The 16,088-nt window shown below is 38.5% G+C and overlaps 1 protein-coding gene across 2 annotated transcripts in view; it reads left to right on the top strand.

Moving 5' to 3' along the window:
* Positions 1-16,088, top strand: part of ptk7b (protein tyrosine kinase 7b) — a 94,385-nt gene that overhangs the window by 57,058 nt on the left and 21,239 nt on the right. For both annotated transcript variants that reach the window (XM_059024908.1, XM_059024907.1), the window contains exons 3-6: positions 4,002-4,295; positions 7,473-7,575; positions 7,806-7,990; positions 10,147-10,294. In XM_059024908.1, coding sequence (XP_058880891.1) covers positions 4,002-4,295; positions 7,473-7,575; positions 7,806-7,990; positions 10,147-10,294 — 730 coding nt within the window. The remainder of the gene's footprint in view (positions 1-4,001; positions 4,296-7,472; positions 7,576-7,805; positions 7,991-10,146; positions 10,295-16,088) is intronic.

Below are 16,088 nucleotides of genomic sequence, written 5' to 3'. Positions count from 1 at the left end.
TAAAATTGATTGTGTGCACGTAAATGAGTAATGTAAATGTTTCTTTCACAACCAACCATTAAACCTATAAAAACCTTTAGTACATTAAGTAAACAAGTTAATCACAAAGTTCAAATCACGCTTTGTTCTGCTTCTGTGTTTTAAAATCCAAGTTCTATGGTGCCCAGAGACCGATAGCAGACTAGCCTCGTTACAAGAGCAACAAGCCCAGCCTGTCAAGTGCCATCATTCTAGGACTATGTGTGATCTGCAGATTTTGCAGATCTGTGGGTTTTGAAGAATGACCCTAGGCAGTAAAGTGGTTGGAGGTTAAGCAATTAAAGCTGACAAATGTCCAGTGTCTTCCCCCCTGAAAATTGATTAAAATTATATTTAGGGCAGCTAATTGCTTAGGAAACCATTACCTATATTTTTTAAAAACAGATATGTACAGCTTACAGTTAAGGATTACATTTTTGGCACAGTTTAATGTAATGTAAAAGATCAAGTGTGTGTGTGTGTGTGTAGTCTAAGGCCCTGCTCCACCGTTCTCATTAAACTTGAATGAGTTAAACCATGACGCTCAAATCAGACAAACGCAAGAAGTCTCGGCTGTTATTACAGCACGCATTTCAGTCGTGGCAGATTGAGAAATGGCGCCCATTCCACAGTCCACTTCACTGCTGTCTGCGTGCCAGGAAGCCTTCAAGAGTTTCCAAAATCCAGCATTTTCTTAAATTAAACTAGTAGTTTGTTAGTAGTTTATCACCATCTCCCTAAAGCAGTTAAAAAAAAAAAAAAAAGGTTCTGCTTCAATGAACAAATATGTCTGCCTATTCACAGCATCTGGACTGAAACCAGTAGGTAGATAACCAAGTGTATAACCATAATAGGACATTCCTAAAATGCAGGCTGTCTGTGCCAAGGCATCTGTACATTAAAAAAAAAAGAAGAAAAAAAAGGCATCATTCAAAACATATAGCTGCAAAACATCCTAACCAGGGTGCAGATTCAGTCCTCCTCATTCGTTGCTTGAAAACTTAAACCACAATCCTGGTGACAATGCGTGAGATCTGAGCAGATACAACCCTTTTACAATCTTTAATTGGCATGTTTATTGCCCCCCCCCCCCCCTCCCTGTTGAGCTTCCCTGGGTTCTTGTTCTTCTTTCATCAGTCTGTGTATTTGGGAAAGGTTCTGGATGGCTGGACAGCTATTTGAACCGTCTGCGGACTGTCTGTCTGCAATTCTGTCAAGACAGAAGCAAAAGCCTTTGGAATCCCAGAATCCCCGCTATGTCACAGCGAAGAGGGCATGAGATAGTGTGGGAGTGCCAAGCACAGCAAAAACAGGGGCTTTTCAAACAAACACGATGACCGTCTACTGTCTTCTCCTTTCTCAGGATACTACCTTCATCCTTTAGGACATGTTGAAAGGGAAATTCAATGAAAGGGAGAAAAAAGTGCTAGTTCCTCCTTTTTCTTTTTCCAAACAGCAGAAACAGTTTGTATTTGCTTAACCCCTTACTGTCCTTGTTCGTAGTGCATAAAAAGCATGTCTGTTCTGTGCCTACATGTCTTTGGCATGCCCAGAGCAATCAAACTGCAGCCAGCTGATGGTGGTTTCACTGTTGGAGAATTGGTAAACGTTTACATTATCAACAGGTTGGTTGGAAGTTTAAAGAATAATTATTATTATTATTATTTTACACATGGCTAGGGATGCAGAGACGGAAATAAGTAGGGCTACAACGAAGGGTAAGTTTTGACCTTCGATGGTTCGGAACACATTACCGAAGGAAGGTTCGAACCTTCGATGGTACTAATTTGCGTAATTTACTGGTGAGGTCACCATAGCTACTAGATTATATTTGATTGAAATTCCTGTTTTGCAGGTAATCCATACAAATGGAATAAAACATTCATGTGTAGTTTAAAAACGCTGTATATAGAACAGTAATCATGTTTTTATAATTTAAATAAAATTCATTTTTTATTTACACATAATTGATGCTGCTTGCGATGTATCCAGTAAGCTTGCACTGCAGCAGCACCAACTGCAGCAGACTTTGGCAAAACAAAGCTTTATTTAAGTCAGTCACAATTTACTACTACTAAAAAATATTAATAATAATATGAACTTACGCTTGTCAAGTGACCCTGGAGATTCGTTGTGCCTCCGTGATACATCAACAGTCGCTTGCATAGTTTTTATACTTTTTTTTGGTCGTCTGGGCATTTAACAAAAAAATCCCAAACAGCAGAGGGGTTTCGAGACATTTCTTTCATTACAGCTTACGTTATACAGCACTTTGCTGTCAAGATGGCAAATGAAGAAATTAAAGGTTTGCCTCTGGATAACACGAGCTGGAGTGGGGAGGGCAGAACTGTGCTCAGTTTTCGAAATTAAAATGTAGTGTTAGTGTATATTTTGTATGTTTCAAACATATTCTACCATAGCCCTTCTCTTACAGTGTCTTATACACTAGATATTCAGTGCATATTTTACTGAAGCAATACAACCGCTACAGGTACCCCCCCCCCCCCCCCCCCCCCCCCCCCCCAGTGCTTTGGCATACTATACCCTGCTCCATACACGGCAACAGCGCCATAGAGTTACTACGTATAACGATTTTGGTAGTGGATTTTAATAAAACAACTTTTGTTTACTTAATATGTATTATACAAATCAAAAGATCGAATTTTGCATGTGTGTGACATTTAATGAGTGATTTTATAGTATTCCCACATTGTGAAACGGTTTCTGTTAACAGAAAAAGTGTGTGAATGCCACCTGACAAACCTTCGAAGGTTTAAAACTACCTTCGAATCCCTGGCTAGCGAACGAACCTTCGAACGCAGCCCTAGAAATAAGGCTCCTATTGCATGGCAATTTTACTATGGATTTAATAAGACAGACCTGAGCTTGTTAGCTGTACACTGAGGCTAATAAAGCTTGGATTAAAACCTGGAATGGGTGAAACTGCTATGCAATAGGAATCTTATATGGGTATGAAATGGGTTACTACAGTAAGCCATATTTATGATGCTGAATCATTGGGATCCTTTCAGACTCAACTAGAAAAAGTTCTGGGATTATTTGGCTTCTAGAAACTAGGCTTTCATTTATTAGAAGGCTCCTTGTTTTAATAATTGGTGCCGTGCATGCTCATTCATCTCCAAGGAGAGAGATCAAGGGTGTAATTAGTGAGAGTAGCATTGGTGAAAATGTGGAGAGAATGGTGGATCATAAGACACCCACCAGCTTTGCATATAGTGAAGCACCATTGAGTAGCAGGGTCAATGAGTAGCCCCATGGACAGTCTTGACATTTTCTTTTTCAGTAGCTGTTCCTGCAATATAGAATACAGGAGCCTGGGGGTATTTAATATGTAGTGCTGTGCCTAAATTACATGCTAGAAAATTGTCACTGTTCTTCCAGAGCAGCAAGCTGAGCTAAGTGTTTCCACAACTGAATAAAACACTTACTTTTTTTTCAATTTATCTAGAGAACCTTTTGTACAGTTGTGATAAAACATTTTTTTTTTTTTTTATTATTTATTTTTATTTTTTTCAAATTTAGTCGTTGCCAATTATGTTTTATTATTTTCTCTCATTTTGGAATGGCCAATTATTTTTAGGCTCAGCTTACCACTACCACCCCTGTGCTGACTCGGGAAGGTGAAGACGAACACACGCTGTCCTCCGTACCGTGTGCCGTCAGGCAAGCCCGCAGGCGCCCGGCCAGACTACAGGGGTCGCTGGTGCGCGGTGAGCCGAGGACACCCTGGCCGACCTAACCCTCGCTCGGCCAATTGAGCCGCCGCCGCCTGGAAGCTCCCGTCCTCGGTCGGCAAAGGAATAGCCTGGACTTGAACTCGCGACGTCCAGACTATAGGGCACATCCTGCACTCCACATGGAGCGCCACTCGGGAGCCTGGTTGTGATGAACCTTGATAAGGACATTCTTTTTATTTTTTTGACATGTGCTTTTTATTTTCTCTCTCTCTCTCTCTCTCTCAGTCCTCTGTGCCCAGGCAGCCATCTACTTCACCAAGGAGCCGAAGTCCCAGGATGCCCTCCATGGGCGTAGCGCCATCCTGCGCTGCGAGGTGGAGAACCCAGCCGACATGGTGTTCGAGTGGCTGCACGACGGTGTGCCTGTCCAGGACTCGGAGAGACGCTTCAAGGAGAGCAGCAACCTGAAATTCACTGCCGTAGACCGCCGCGAGGATGCTGGCAACTTCCAGTGTGTGGCAACCAACACGGTCAGCGGGGACCAGGCTCGCTCAACCAATGCCTCCTTCAATATCAAATGTGGGTGCCTTTTCCAAATAGGCAGTCTGTGGTGTTGCTAAAATTTGTATACGATTTTCACTGATGGCATTTGTCTGCTTTATAATCTATAGTCATCTATACTAGCCTACTTGTTTAGATGCCTCATGGGAAGTGATGATTAAAGACATTGATAATCTATGATCCAGAATCATGAGGTCTAAATAAATACGTTTTTTTTTTTTTTTTTTTGTTTGTTTTTTCATTTATAAGAAATGAAGTAGCCGGTTACTAAACTGTTATCAAAAACGCAAATGACTACTGTTTATGAGCACTGGTAACAACTGATTAGTGGTTGTCATTTTTGGTAATTTTAAACTTGCCTTTTTCTCATTGGCTACCTTGGGTCCCTTGTTCCCAAAAAAAATACAAGTTGTGTTTTTTTTTTCCCCCACATCCTGTACATCGTTTGCCAAGATTAATAGCTGGTAAATTAGCGGGAAGGCCTATCTATCACTGGATAATGTGTGGAAAAGCAAAACAGCCTCTGTAAACAACCAGGGTCGGCGAGGGCCCATTGAAAGAGCAGTTTGTTTTTGTTAATGAGGGTCAGGATCTTGACGGCTTCGGACCGGGAAAAGTAGCACAATGAAGTGCTGGTGAAGTGTTGATTGTTACTGCAGGTCATTAGGGACTGCAGCCAAGCTGGCAACCAGAGCCGCTTTCCTGGGGGAAAAGAGGGGAGGTGCCCATTAGAAAAAATGAATTGCATATTGTATTCATAAATGATAAGCGTGCATTTCAGTTCTATGCATTTACCAATGCACGTCTTCCAAAGTGTTTTTGTCTCATGCTAAATACCCTAACCATATATGCACTAGCTAACAACTGCTCCTCGCTTACAAACATTGCCTATAGGCTTGGTCTGTCCTGTCTTGAGAGAAATACGATTCTCTTCTACCCCTCTATATATGTGCCTGGCAAAATCATGGGGGGGTGTAGTATGGCAAATTCAGAATACCAGTGGAACCAAATAACATTTTTATTTAATTGTCTTTTGTTATATTTTATAATAATAATAATGATAATAAAAAAACTTGACTGGGTTTTGTTATATTTTAATTGCATTTAGGTTATTAATATAGATGCAAAAAGCTGTTGGAACTTGAAATGCCATTCTAAAACTTATATAGATTGTATGAGTGTAGGCCGCTTCATGTTTTTAATGTTGACTTTTTTACAATTGATTCCAGTTCACAGAAAGTTCACTGTGGTTAGATCCGAATCATCTGAGTGTCAAATTCTGAGCTGGCTGATATAGGATATTTATGTTTAGTTTGGCAGCCAACCAAATCCATTCTCTTTCTCTGGTGTCGCTGGTTGGTTGGCATCCCAAAAGTATTAAATAAAAGTTCAATGAATTAGTCAGTTTGAGGATAAATCTTAAAGGCCAGAATAATTAAATACATATTAAATTGGTATATTCATGTTTGCATTGCAGTTTTACTGGTCGATGTACAGTCAAGTCAGCCTATCCATTGACTTTTAGTACAGTATTTGTGCCTTTCCAAACAGCTCCCTGTAATGACTTTTTATTTCAACCTACAATCCTCCATTCTGAGATTTCGAAAGACCTGTGAAGACCATCTGCTGATTTTACATGTGATTTGTCTGCATCTAACACAGCAGGGAAAGGGTTAAGTTCATACTCCTTTCACTCAAGGGGGGTGGGGGGGGTGTCATTTTTACTTGGTTCATAATTAAAGCAGCAAGTGTTCTATTGAGAGACTTAGAATTAAAATAATGCAGACAGTTTATTTTAAAGAAACATAAATAAATAAACAGCATTATTGTTCCAGTAAATGCTGCCTTTACACCAACCAGCTAAAGGACTTGGACTGCAAGCTCTTCTGATCTATTCAGCTAACTCCTTTGAATGCCCTGAAAGCTATAGACGCAGTCCTAATTTGCACCGTTTAGTCATAACAAACCGGAGATTGCTGCTTTTAGTGTTAAAAGCAAATTAGGGTTCTTTTCTCAAAGCTTTTGGTGGCCTGCACTGCAATGTCTGTCACTTGTTAGTGCTCTAGTGCAGTAAGTATACCACCATTTATCTAAAACCTAAAAGAGCATGAATGTTCGTTTTAAACTTTTAAAGAATATAGAAAATGTGCATTTTGAGTTTTTTTTTTTTATTTGTACAAAAATAACGACACTTCAGAAATGAAAAAAAGAATGAACTTTGCCCAGTAGAAGTTTAGTTCATCTGTCCCCTGCAGACAGTGCTGTGGTCTTCTGTCTGATCTTGCAGATTGGTTTTGATAAGTCTCTCTCTTTATAACAGTGCATGCTGGGAAACCTCACAAACAAGTCATTTACTGGCACAGGCTAATTAATTCATGGCAAAGAGTTCCTGGGAGGGGGATAAATAAAGTGGTTAGTGTGTGGTGTTTTTCTTAATGAGTGGTCCCTTGTTTGCTTTTAAATTACAGTATCGGTTTTCATGGTTTTATACAAATAATTAAATTGCAGCCTGAAATTAGGAAGTTTTTACAAATAATGTGTGTATGAGAGGGCTTCAACCTATCCATTTTTGGTCCATTAGACAGATTTCTAAATCATGGTACAAGTGTTTAGTGAATAGATACAGTACTCCCTGTATTCCCAGTTTACAGTATTTTTGTTGGATTGTAATTAAAGACTGTGCAAAATGCTCCAGTTGAGGTTAGTAAGAATGATGTCCTGGAAAAACTTTATCTGACACCTAATTCACCTAATTTTTGCTCAATATTATGAAGAACAAGTTTCTCAAACAAAATTCATAACCTACAAACCATTTATTTTCCAAAAAATATTTGGTTAGTAATAGGATAGGCTGTGGCTATCATGTAAAATAAAATTTTCTGAATGTCTGAAGTCCTGATTTTTATATGAAATTTGCTTTAGCATGAATGTCAACTCCATTAATTGGAGGTTGACATGTAAAATCTTTGTTTTGTCTGGCAAAGCAGATTACACAGATCAGCTGCATTTTGACTAACGCTCCCGTCATGTAATTCCTCCTGGTTTTAGTTATTTATGGTTAAGTCAGGAAAGGTTAGACTACACCAGCACGGTTAACCGGCTTTCTGTAAGCCCATCTGGAGAAGTGCTGAATGTACCCAAGTTGTATGCAAACCTGCAATGATTCATAAATGTTTTCATCTCGTTTCTCTGCAGGGTTGGAAACTGGAGGGGTCACCCTGAAGGAGCCGCCCACTGTGTCTGAAATCCAGAGCTCTTCTCCGGTCACACTGCGCTGCAACATAGATGGCCATCCACGGTGAGGCTGACTAATACTTTCTCTTTTATTTGATCTTTTTTCAATTTTTTTTTTATTTAAGCATTTTATTTGTATTTCCCATGTACTGTAACCCCCCCCACACCACCACCAATTAAAAGTTTTTTTTACAGCCAAAAACTCAAACTGTAGTCTGTTTTTTTTTATATGCAAGTACAAATATAGTTTAATATAATGTTAAATACTTCTTCTTCTCTTTTGTATGCTTTCAGTCCGACATGCCAGTGGTTTAAAGATGGCTCAAAGTTGACTGATAGAATCCATCAAATCAACAACAAGGAGCGAACATTGACTCTGAAGAGTGCCAGTCCTGATGACAATGGGGTTTATTACTGCTGTGCAAAGAACGCAGTGGGCCAGATCTGCAGCAACGAAAACTTTACACTTGGCATTATAGGTGTGTAGTGATTAGCCTGACAGTTTTTATACAAGTCCCATAATAATGCCTGATACTTTTTTTTTTTCCACTCTCCTATAAGTCTACATTTCTACTGCCAACTCATTATGTGCACCGAGGGATTATGGTAATATTGTAAGTAGTCTGTTTGCCAGGTGTGCATTGAATGTGTATAGGAATTCTTTCTTTTTTGTTTTTAAATCTTGAGTTACTTAATAGGGTATTCAAGTGCTGTTGGCATATTATTTTACCTTCTATTGAAAGGGACATGGGAGCTTGCTGTAGTTCACAGAATGGAATGTGTTTACTGCCATGTAACGTACATGCATGAATGTATTTCAGTCAAGTTACTTAGCATGTAACTACAGGTTTCGTTGGTGGCATTATTTAAACTGCAATAAAAGAGTTCTCAGGCTTGCTTTGCTGTGGCACTTTGCAATCAGAACCCTGGGGTAATATTACATTCCACTTTCCAATGGAATCCAGGTTAATTAGGCGCACCAGGAGGAGTGCCTAATTAGTTACCCACCCAATTAGAAATATAAAATAAATCATTACGGTGGCTGAATGCTTTGCAGATCCACATACTTTACATTCAGCAACTTTATTCTTTCTGACCATTTGTTTGCTTGTTTTTATTTCACTTCTCCACTTTGCTTGTTTTAATCCTAACCTCTATCAGTCCACCCACCACCCCACATGTTGTTTGGAGTGTTTACCTACAAGATTTTTTTTTTGTTTTTTAAACAGGTTGGATAATCCCTGTTGCATTAAGTTCACTTTTATTTTATACTGTATAGGGACTGGAGGTTAAGGTTAGGTAAATCTGCACTGCCCCACAGTTAAACAAAACTACTCCAGCGCCAGCCACAGGGGGATTGGATGGAAGCTCGCATGGAAAAATAGTTAAATGATACCCTGAGCAATGCCCCCTCTTTACTCTCTAGTCTCTGGTGGTGTCTCTCATTTTCAGATGGCCTGTTTAAAATAAGATTAATAAAGAAACTGCCAGAGGTAAACATCAAGGGCTGTTTCAACTTTTTTCTGCTCTTGTTTACACCTGGAGATCCTTCACCTTTTGCTGTCTTCAGGTGTTATTCTAGATTAGTTCATTTCAACAGCTGTAGGCGAGGTCAAATGACAGTAAATGCATATACTTGAGTTTAATTTTTTTTTTTTTTTTTTTTAATATAAACGGCAAGTACAGTGTGCTAATGTCATCTCGCTTCACTTTGACTGCCTGCAACAGTCAGTTTTGTGACAGTTAATTTAAGATTTACCAAATACTGTGTGATAATGTAAATTCTCACAGTATTTAATCATTTATCTTTTCAAAATACATATGCAAATAGTCATATATGGGATATCTGGATGACAATAGAATTGTAATAAAAAAAAGGGTTGTTCAGATGTTCGCCCCAGTTTTGCTTCTGGCTTGGCACCCTTTGAGTTTCAACTGTTTTATTAGTGTGGGGACGAACATGAGTTTTTCATGTTTTGTACTTTCAAAATGTAAACGAATATTCTTTCATTTTGCATTAGCTAGAAACAAAAGTATACTTAGTTTGATGTTATAGTAAAATAATTCTGTCTGCAGTAAAATAAAGCAGGTACCCCATCAAATACCTTTTAAAGAAAGGTGAAACAGTTTTCTGTACAGGTAAATATCATGTGTTTGTGTGAATGTGTTTGTCGGACCTCATTTATGCATTGGTCTACTCTCTGCTATCTTTTTCATAGCCATTTTCTAAATTGTTATATGAATGAATGGGAACATGGTAATTTCAGCGTGTGGATTTTCGATCACCAAGCCTTGAGAGGCTTGCACTGTATAAATGTTAAGTGCATGCTGGTGTTTGAGATCGCGAGCATTGAGAGGCTTGCACTGTATAAATGTTAATTGCATGCTGGTGTTTGAGATCGCGAGCCTTGAGAGGCTTGCACTGTATAAATGTTAATTGCATGCTGGTGTTTGAGATCGCGAGCCTTGAGAGGCTTGCACTGTATAAATGTTAATTGCATGCTGGTGTTTGAGATCGCGAGCCTTGAGAGGCTTGCACTGTATAAATGTTAAGTGCATGCTGGTGTTTGAGATCGCGAGCCTTGAGAGGCTTGCACTGTATAAATGTTAAGTGCATGCTGGTGTTCCCCCCCAGATGAAAGTTACCCGCGGCCGCTGATCGTTCCTCAGGACCAGGTAGTGAACAGGAACGAGGAGGCCATGCTTCACTGCCAGTTCACGGCCCAGCCACCGCCTGTGCAAGAGTGGTTCTTCGAAGGTGAACTTGTCACAAACAAGACACGGTATGGAAAATGTTTTAACCTTCCCCATTTCTGTCCGCAAGTCTACAGATTCCACACATTCTTTCTACCCACTTTTATGTAACCTTATCACCCCAGTACCTGATTTGAGAGTGCAATTTTCAAAGAATGGTGACAAGGATTCTGTACGGATTTGTAATAACTTAATTTAACCAGACAAGGCTATCATCATTTGGCACAGTCTGTGAGTGAGCACATCTAAACCTTGAGCCCTGTGCAGAAAAACCACACACAAGCACGTGTGTGTGTTATGCAATTCAAACAGATGTATGTGTTACTCTTGGAAATGGAATGACTTTCCAAATGCAAGATTTATTTTAATTTAAGGGTGGGAGACTTGCATACCATAATTTTCTTGATGCAGTAAAAGCCCAAGAGACAACAGAAACAAGTTTGTAGGAGGAACTGAAATGTAGCCAAAAATGTGTTCCACCTGCCAAGCAGTCATATACAGCACAGGTTTAGAAACACCTTATATTCCAGCACCCAGTCTTAGGTTTCTAACTTTCCTTCAGAACTTGTTAAGGTATGCCACCAAAATTACCTATTGCCAGGGATTTGGACAGTCTGCTCTGATGTGGTCAGGCATATTACAGTATGGTCACATCTGAGTTTGCAGAATTACTGTTACATGTTGTTAATGTTGCTATAGGTAGGGGACCACTTTAATGAACAGGGACCTCATTGCTCAAAGTCTATGCTTCTGGCCTATATATTGCATGATCAAATGTTTTAATTAGTCTTTTTTATTTTTATAAAATGTACTGTGCCACTGTGCATTATGAGTGACGCTCACCAACTGTATATTCACATGTATGTCACATGGATTTCCAGTTGCCGGTGATCTTACGGTTATAGCTTTGCATTTATAAAGGGGTGTAAACTCTTGTGGCCACCAGAGCATTACAGACCTGGTTAAATTGCTGAAGCAATCCCACATCTGGTGGTGCGAGGCAAAGAGAGTTAAAGGTGAGATAGTGGTGGAGTTAAAAAATGCTGGTAGGAAGCACACAGAGTAGCGACATCTGCAAAGATGCAAGCGTCTTGAAGAAAATGGTGTGATCTATTTATAAAAATAAAGTAACTGTAGTTGATGCTGTCTATAGATACAATAGGCATGGTTGGGCCTAGGTTTAATTGCCCTATGTCTAAACCTTGTCCCTCAGTGATTTAAAGTGGCTTTTATACCCTTGTAAAACTGCAGCCGTGTGCGTGACCCTGCCTCTTGACCAGGGGATTACACCTCTCGCATGGCTCTGCTAACTGGTTCCACAGCAGGATGTGAACAGCAGTGAATGAAAACATACAGCTCCCTGGGGCTGCAGAACAAAGAGAACCAGAGACACCCAACTTTTAGCAAGAGGACCAGAAGAAATACAGTGCAGTTTTCCCACTAGTAAAGTCTGCTCTAAGAACTGCAGTTATTTATTATGATTGTCACCAAACCTACAATTCCACTAGCTGTACAAGACACCAGCAGCTGGATTTATGCACTTGTAAAATATGTTATTATTTATATCATTTTATATTAGTTATTTGTACAAAAGCACCACATCGAATACAAATAATCATATCCCCCTAATTCTTACCTATCATCCTGTGACCAGAAAAATACAACATATCATACAAAGGAATTTTAGTATTCTCCAACAAGAGCCCCAGTGCTTAATTTGTAAAGAAAGAGGTGCCAGGGGCGTAAGCAATGACAATAATACCGTCCTTAAGAACCGCACGTTCAAAATCATAACAAGTTTATTTGAAAGAGTATTGTAGGTACTAGTGTTAGATCTTTACATTCACGTATTCTACATCATATACAAAGTAGTAGTGCGTGCAGAGAAATTAAAGGCTATCGCAGGACAAGTAAAAAAAAAAAAGTCTGTATACATGTGTTATGGTTTTGCATTTAAATTGTTTAAAAAACAAACAAATTAAAAGGCATTCAGAGGACTCCAAAAGGACAACATTGATTAAAATAAATAAAAAATACGCACCCCAACACGAACATTGGTTTGACCCACAGTCTGCATTATCAGCGATGTGTATGCAACAAGCCGCTGGTAGATTACAAAAACGATTAATTAAACTTAGGCTAGGTAGTTGTTATCTTAGTATGTTTTTATTCTTTATTAATTAAATTATATTCATTGAAAAAGGCAAGAGAGAACCAGATCATTATTATTTTTATTGTTTTGGTTTAATATAATATAGCAGGCTAATGTTCCTATTGAAGTAGGCTACTATAATTTTTTTCATTTCAATTTTTTTCAATTTTTTTTTCTTGTTGAAATTAATGTTCCGCTTTCATATTTTGTTGTGTACTACTCATTTAATCAAACCAAGTAGTGTAAGAAGTTGCTTGTATCGTTCATGACGTTCTTCAAATCAAGTAATCTTTTTTGTGTATTAAAAAATGACAGTAGAGTTGCAGCCAGTGTCATCTTGCTTAAAGGCACTCAAGCTGAAATCGTAAAGTAATTTAAAGTAGGCTGGCTACAAATGTGGCAGCGGACTGTCTCTCTTTAGCGCACATGTAAGAACTTGCAGACTTGATACAACTGTGTTGAGAATTTAAAAAGAAAGCAACCAGTCACGCTGTGCTACTTGTAAATACATTTACAACCACACTGTAATCAAAGGGGCAAAGTCTTCATTCACTAGTCATGAGACTTACTTGCACCAATAAAGGAAAATAAATATATATGTGAGCCGAGCCAGGGATGGGGTTAAGGATTTTCGTTATTACGTTGCATCAGTCAGTACACTCCAGAAAGAAAAACAACAAACATGGCAAGCAGCGAGTGGGATGAAAGAAAAGTACATCCTTGGGACACTGAGGAAGTGCAGACTCTCTAGTTTATCTGTGGACAGGCAGAAGTGTTCAGGAAGATCTGTAGTCATGCGTCAGAAATGAGAGTTTATGCCCAAATTTGAAGCAAATGGAAGTAAACCACGGGTATGGTACACTTAATACACACACTCAAACACAACATTCTGCCAAATTTCTCATCGTTGACCTGTTATTATATTAATATAAAGGAAAAATGAAAATTAAACAATTCTAAACTTATTTACGAAAATAGTCAAACAAAATACTGTACAGCTGTAAAGACTATGATGGACTTTGTCAAGGTTCTAAAGAACAGCTTGAAGCAGTGAATTGTTTAAAAAAGCTGTTGCAAAAAAACCCCACTTCTGTTGGTACGTATTTGAAAGACAAGTTTAAATTACCCAGCAGGCTTGTTTTATTTAGTTTTAAAGTTTAAAAAAATATATATAATTGTATTAATGCATGGAATAAATTAGCGATACCTTGTGATATTTCTAGATGCTAGCCACACAACGTTGTTTACAGGACAATTGTGAGCTGTGATGGGCTGAATAGCTTATTCCCGTCAATGTCTTGTGATCTTGTAGATTTGTAGTATTTATTTTTTGGTAACAGAAAAAAATAGGGAAACTGGGTTGGAGGTGTATCGCATTTTGAAAAGATTTTGCTAGGAGTATCACTGTCAAAGTAAACTAATTTTGAAACATTCTTCTGTCTTTAATATATTGTATTGCATACATCTCCAGTAAACGCTAATTTGGTTTACATTACTAGTTTCTGTATTTTATTCATGCATTCTAGTTACATGCAATAACACCTCATTTATCCATGGATTTCACACATCCATGGACCGATGTCCCACCAAGCACACGGATAAACGGAGTTCCACTATCTAGCTATATATCATATAATGCCATACTCAAAGACATTTCAGCCTTATGAACCCCTTGTCAGGCTTTCTGATGTGTTCATAATTATGAGGTCCAGAGTTATGTTGATTATGTACTATAAACCGCCATCACCCTGCTGTTTTAATGATAAGACAGCCTTTTAGCAGATGAAACCAAGTTCTTGACAGTTTGACTTTAATAGGCCAGTTTTTCAGATTGTATTAATAGCAGTCTGGATTTTGTTTGCATTTCCCCTCCATTTAAGAGCAGTGTTTATTTTCTTTGGGGGTGATAGTGGGGACGGAGTTTGGTGTGTGAGAGTTGTTTGGCAGTGTCACGAAACATGTGTTTGACATGTCGGGATGGTTAATGGGTGGAGTGCTAAGAGTAAATGCCTCTGATGTTACCACGTGGGATTGTTCTGGAGTGCTTTGTGATGTGCCAGAGACTAAGAAAGGCAGGTTTCAATGGGGCTCGTTTAAGTTTTAGGTGGGGTTCTGGTAATCTACCGCTTGTGCTTCAATCACTTAGTGACAGACTTTATTATAAATCTTGGAACAAGTGGAATTTGAAATACCGTATAAAGCAGGGGTTCTTAAACTGGGTGTTGGGATCCCCTAGGGGGTTACAGAAAGGTTTACAAGCAGACTGCCTTGGTTCCTTTTTATTAAAGTTTATTCATACCTGCTCAGTCAAATTTTAGAGAAACCTCAAGCGGACCAGTGCAATCAAATGGACCAACCAAATAATTTCTGCTTGGTCACATGGATAAATAATTTCTGCTTGGTCACATGGATAAATAATTTCTGCCTGGTCACATGGATAAATAATTTCTGCCTGGTCACATGGATAAATAATTTCTGCCTGGTCACATGGATAAATAATTTCTGCTTGGTCACATGGATAAATAATTTCTGCTTGGTCACATGGATAAATAATTTCTGCTTGGTCACATGGATAAATGCTTGCTTATTGGCAGACAAGTATGTAGTGGCTATGGCAGTGGATTTTTTTTATTGAAACATAAGTAATTGCTGGCTTCTGTTTGAATAGTATTGCTTGGCAGATTTTTCTGTTTGTTATTTTGTGTGGTGTTTGGAATTTGGAAGGCAAATGGGTACATATAGTGGCATCTCTATTCACCTGCAAAAAAAAAAATATATATATATATATAATATAAAAGAATGAAATTCAATTCAGCATTTCAATCATTTTAAACAGAATCCTTAAATAGGACATACTAGTAATACAGACATGGTGCTTAATGCGTTATTAAAAGTGATTGTGTTGGCCTCCTGTGAATAAGGTCTTGTTTTAAACCTATTGAAGTCTGTTTTAAACCTATTGAAATGTCATTGTAATTTTTATCACGTGGAACGACATCCGCAAACTCCTTTCTTGCATGTTCAGACAGCTTTTACTGGTATGTATTGTGGTGCTTTGATCATTCATGCTAACCAGTATGTGGTTTTAAGTTGTCCACCCTAGTATGTTCAACATTTGGTTTTGTTTTGGGGGTGGGGTCAGTGGGCGAGTTCACATCTTAAATTAACTGAATAAGTGAACATGCAAATTTCGTTTGACAGCATAAGTAGCGCTTGTCCATCACAATGAGATGCATCCTGCATTTGTTATTTCAGGTATTGTCCAGCTATGTGCTTAAACCCTTACTAAAAGTTTTTATTTGGTGGAACATGTTATCCAACTGGAGAGCAGGAGACTGGAGTCCTCCTCCATGGTCAATAGGGTCTTTAACTCCACTCAAAACTGCCAATCACTCTCGTGGTACAAGAAAGATAACTTCAAGAGAGCAGAGAAGGAAACTAGTCAAATATATTATACTGATATGCATACCTCTACCCATTTTAGTTTGTTTTTTTCAATACAGTAGATTAATGTCAAGAACAAAGTTCATTTTGAATTATTTTTTGTTTTGTTTCTGTCAAATCGTGCTTGGTAAAACTTTGGTACAGACAGTAATTATGGAATTGTCTAGATATTGATCTTGCTGTATTTTGACAAGTTTTACAGGTAATTTGCAGCTGTTTCACAGCTA

Source organism: Acipenser ruthenus, chromosome 6, assembly GCF_902713425.1.
Source record: "Acipenser ruthenus chromosome 6, fAciRut3.2 maternal haplotype, whole genome shotgun sequence".
NCBI classification, from domain to species: Eukaryota; Metazoa; Chordata; class Actinopteri; order Acipenseriformes; family Acipenseridae; genus Acipenser; species Acipenser ruthenus.
The sequence above is the reverse complement of the archived record's forward strand: the minus strand, read 5'-3'. Positions and strand labels throughout refer to the sequence as shown.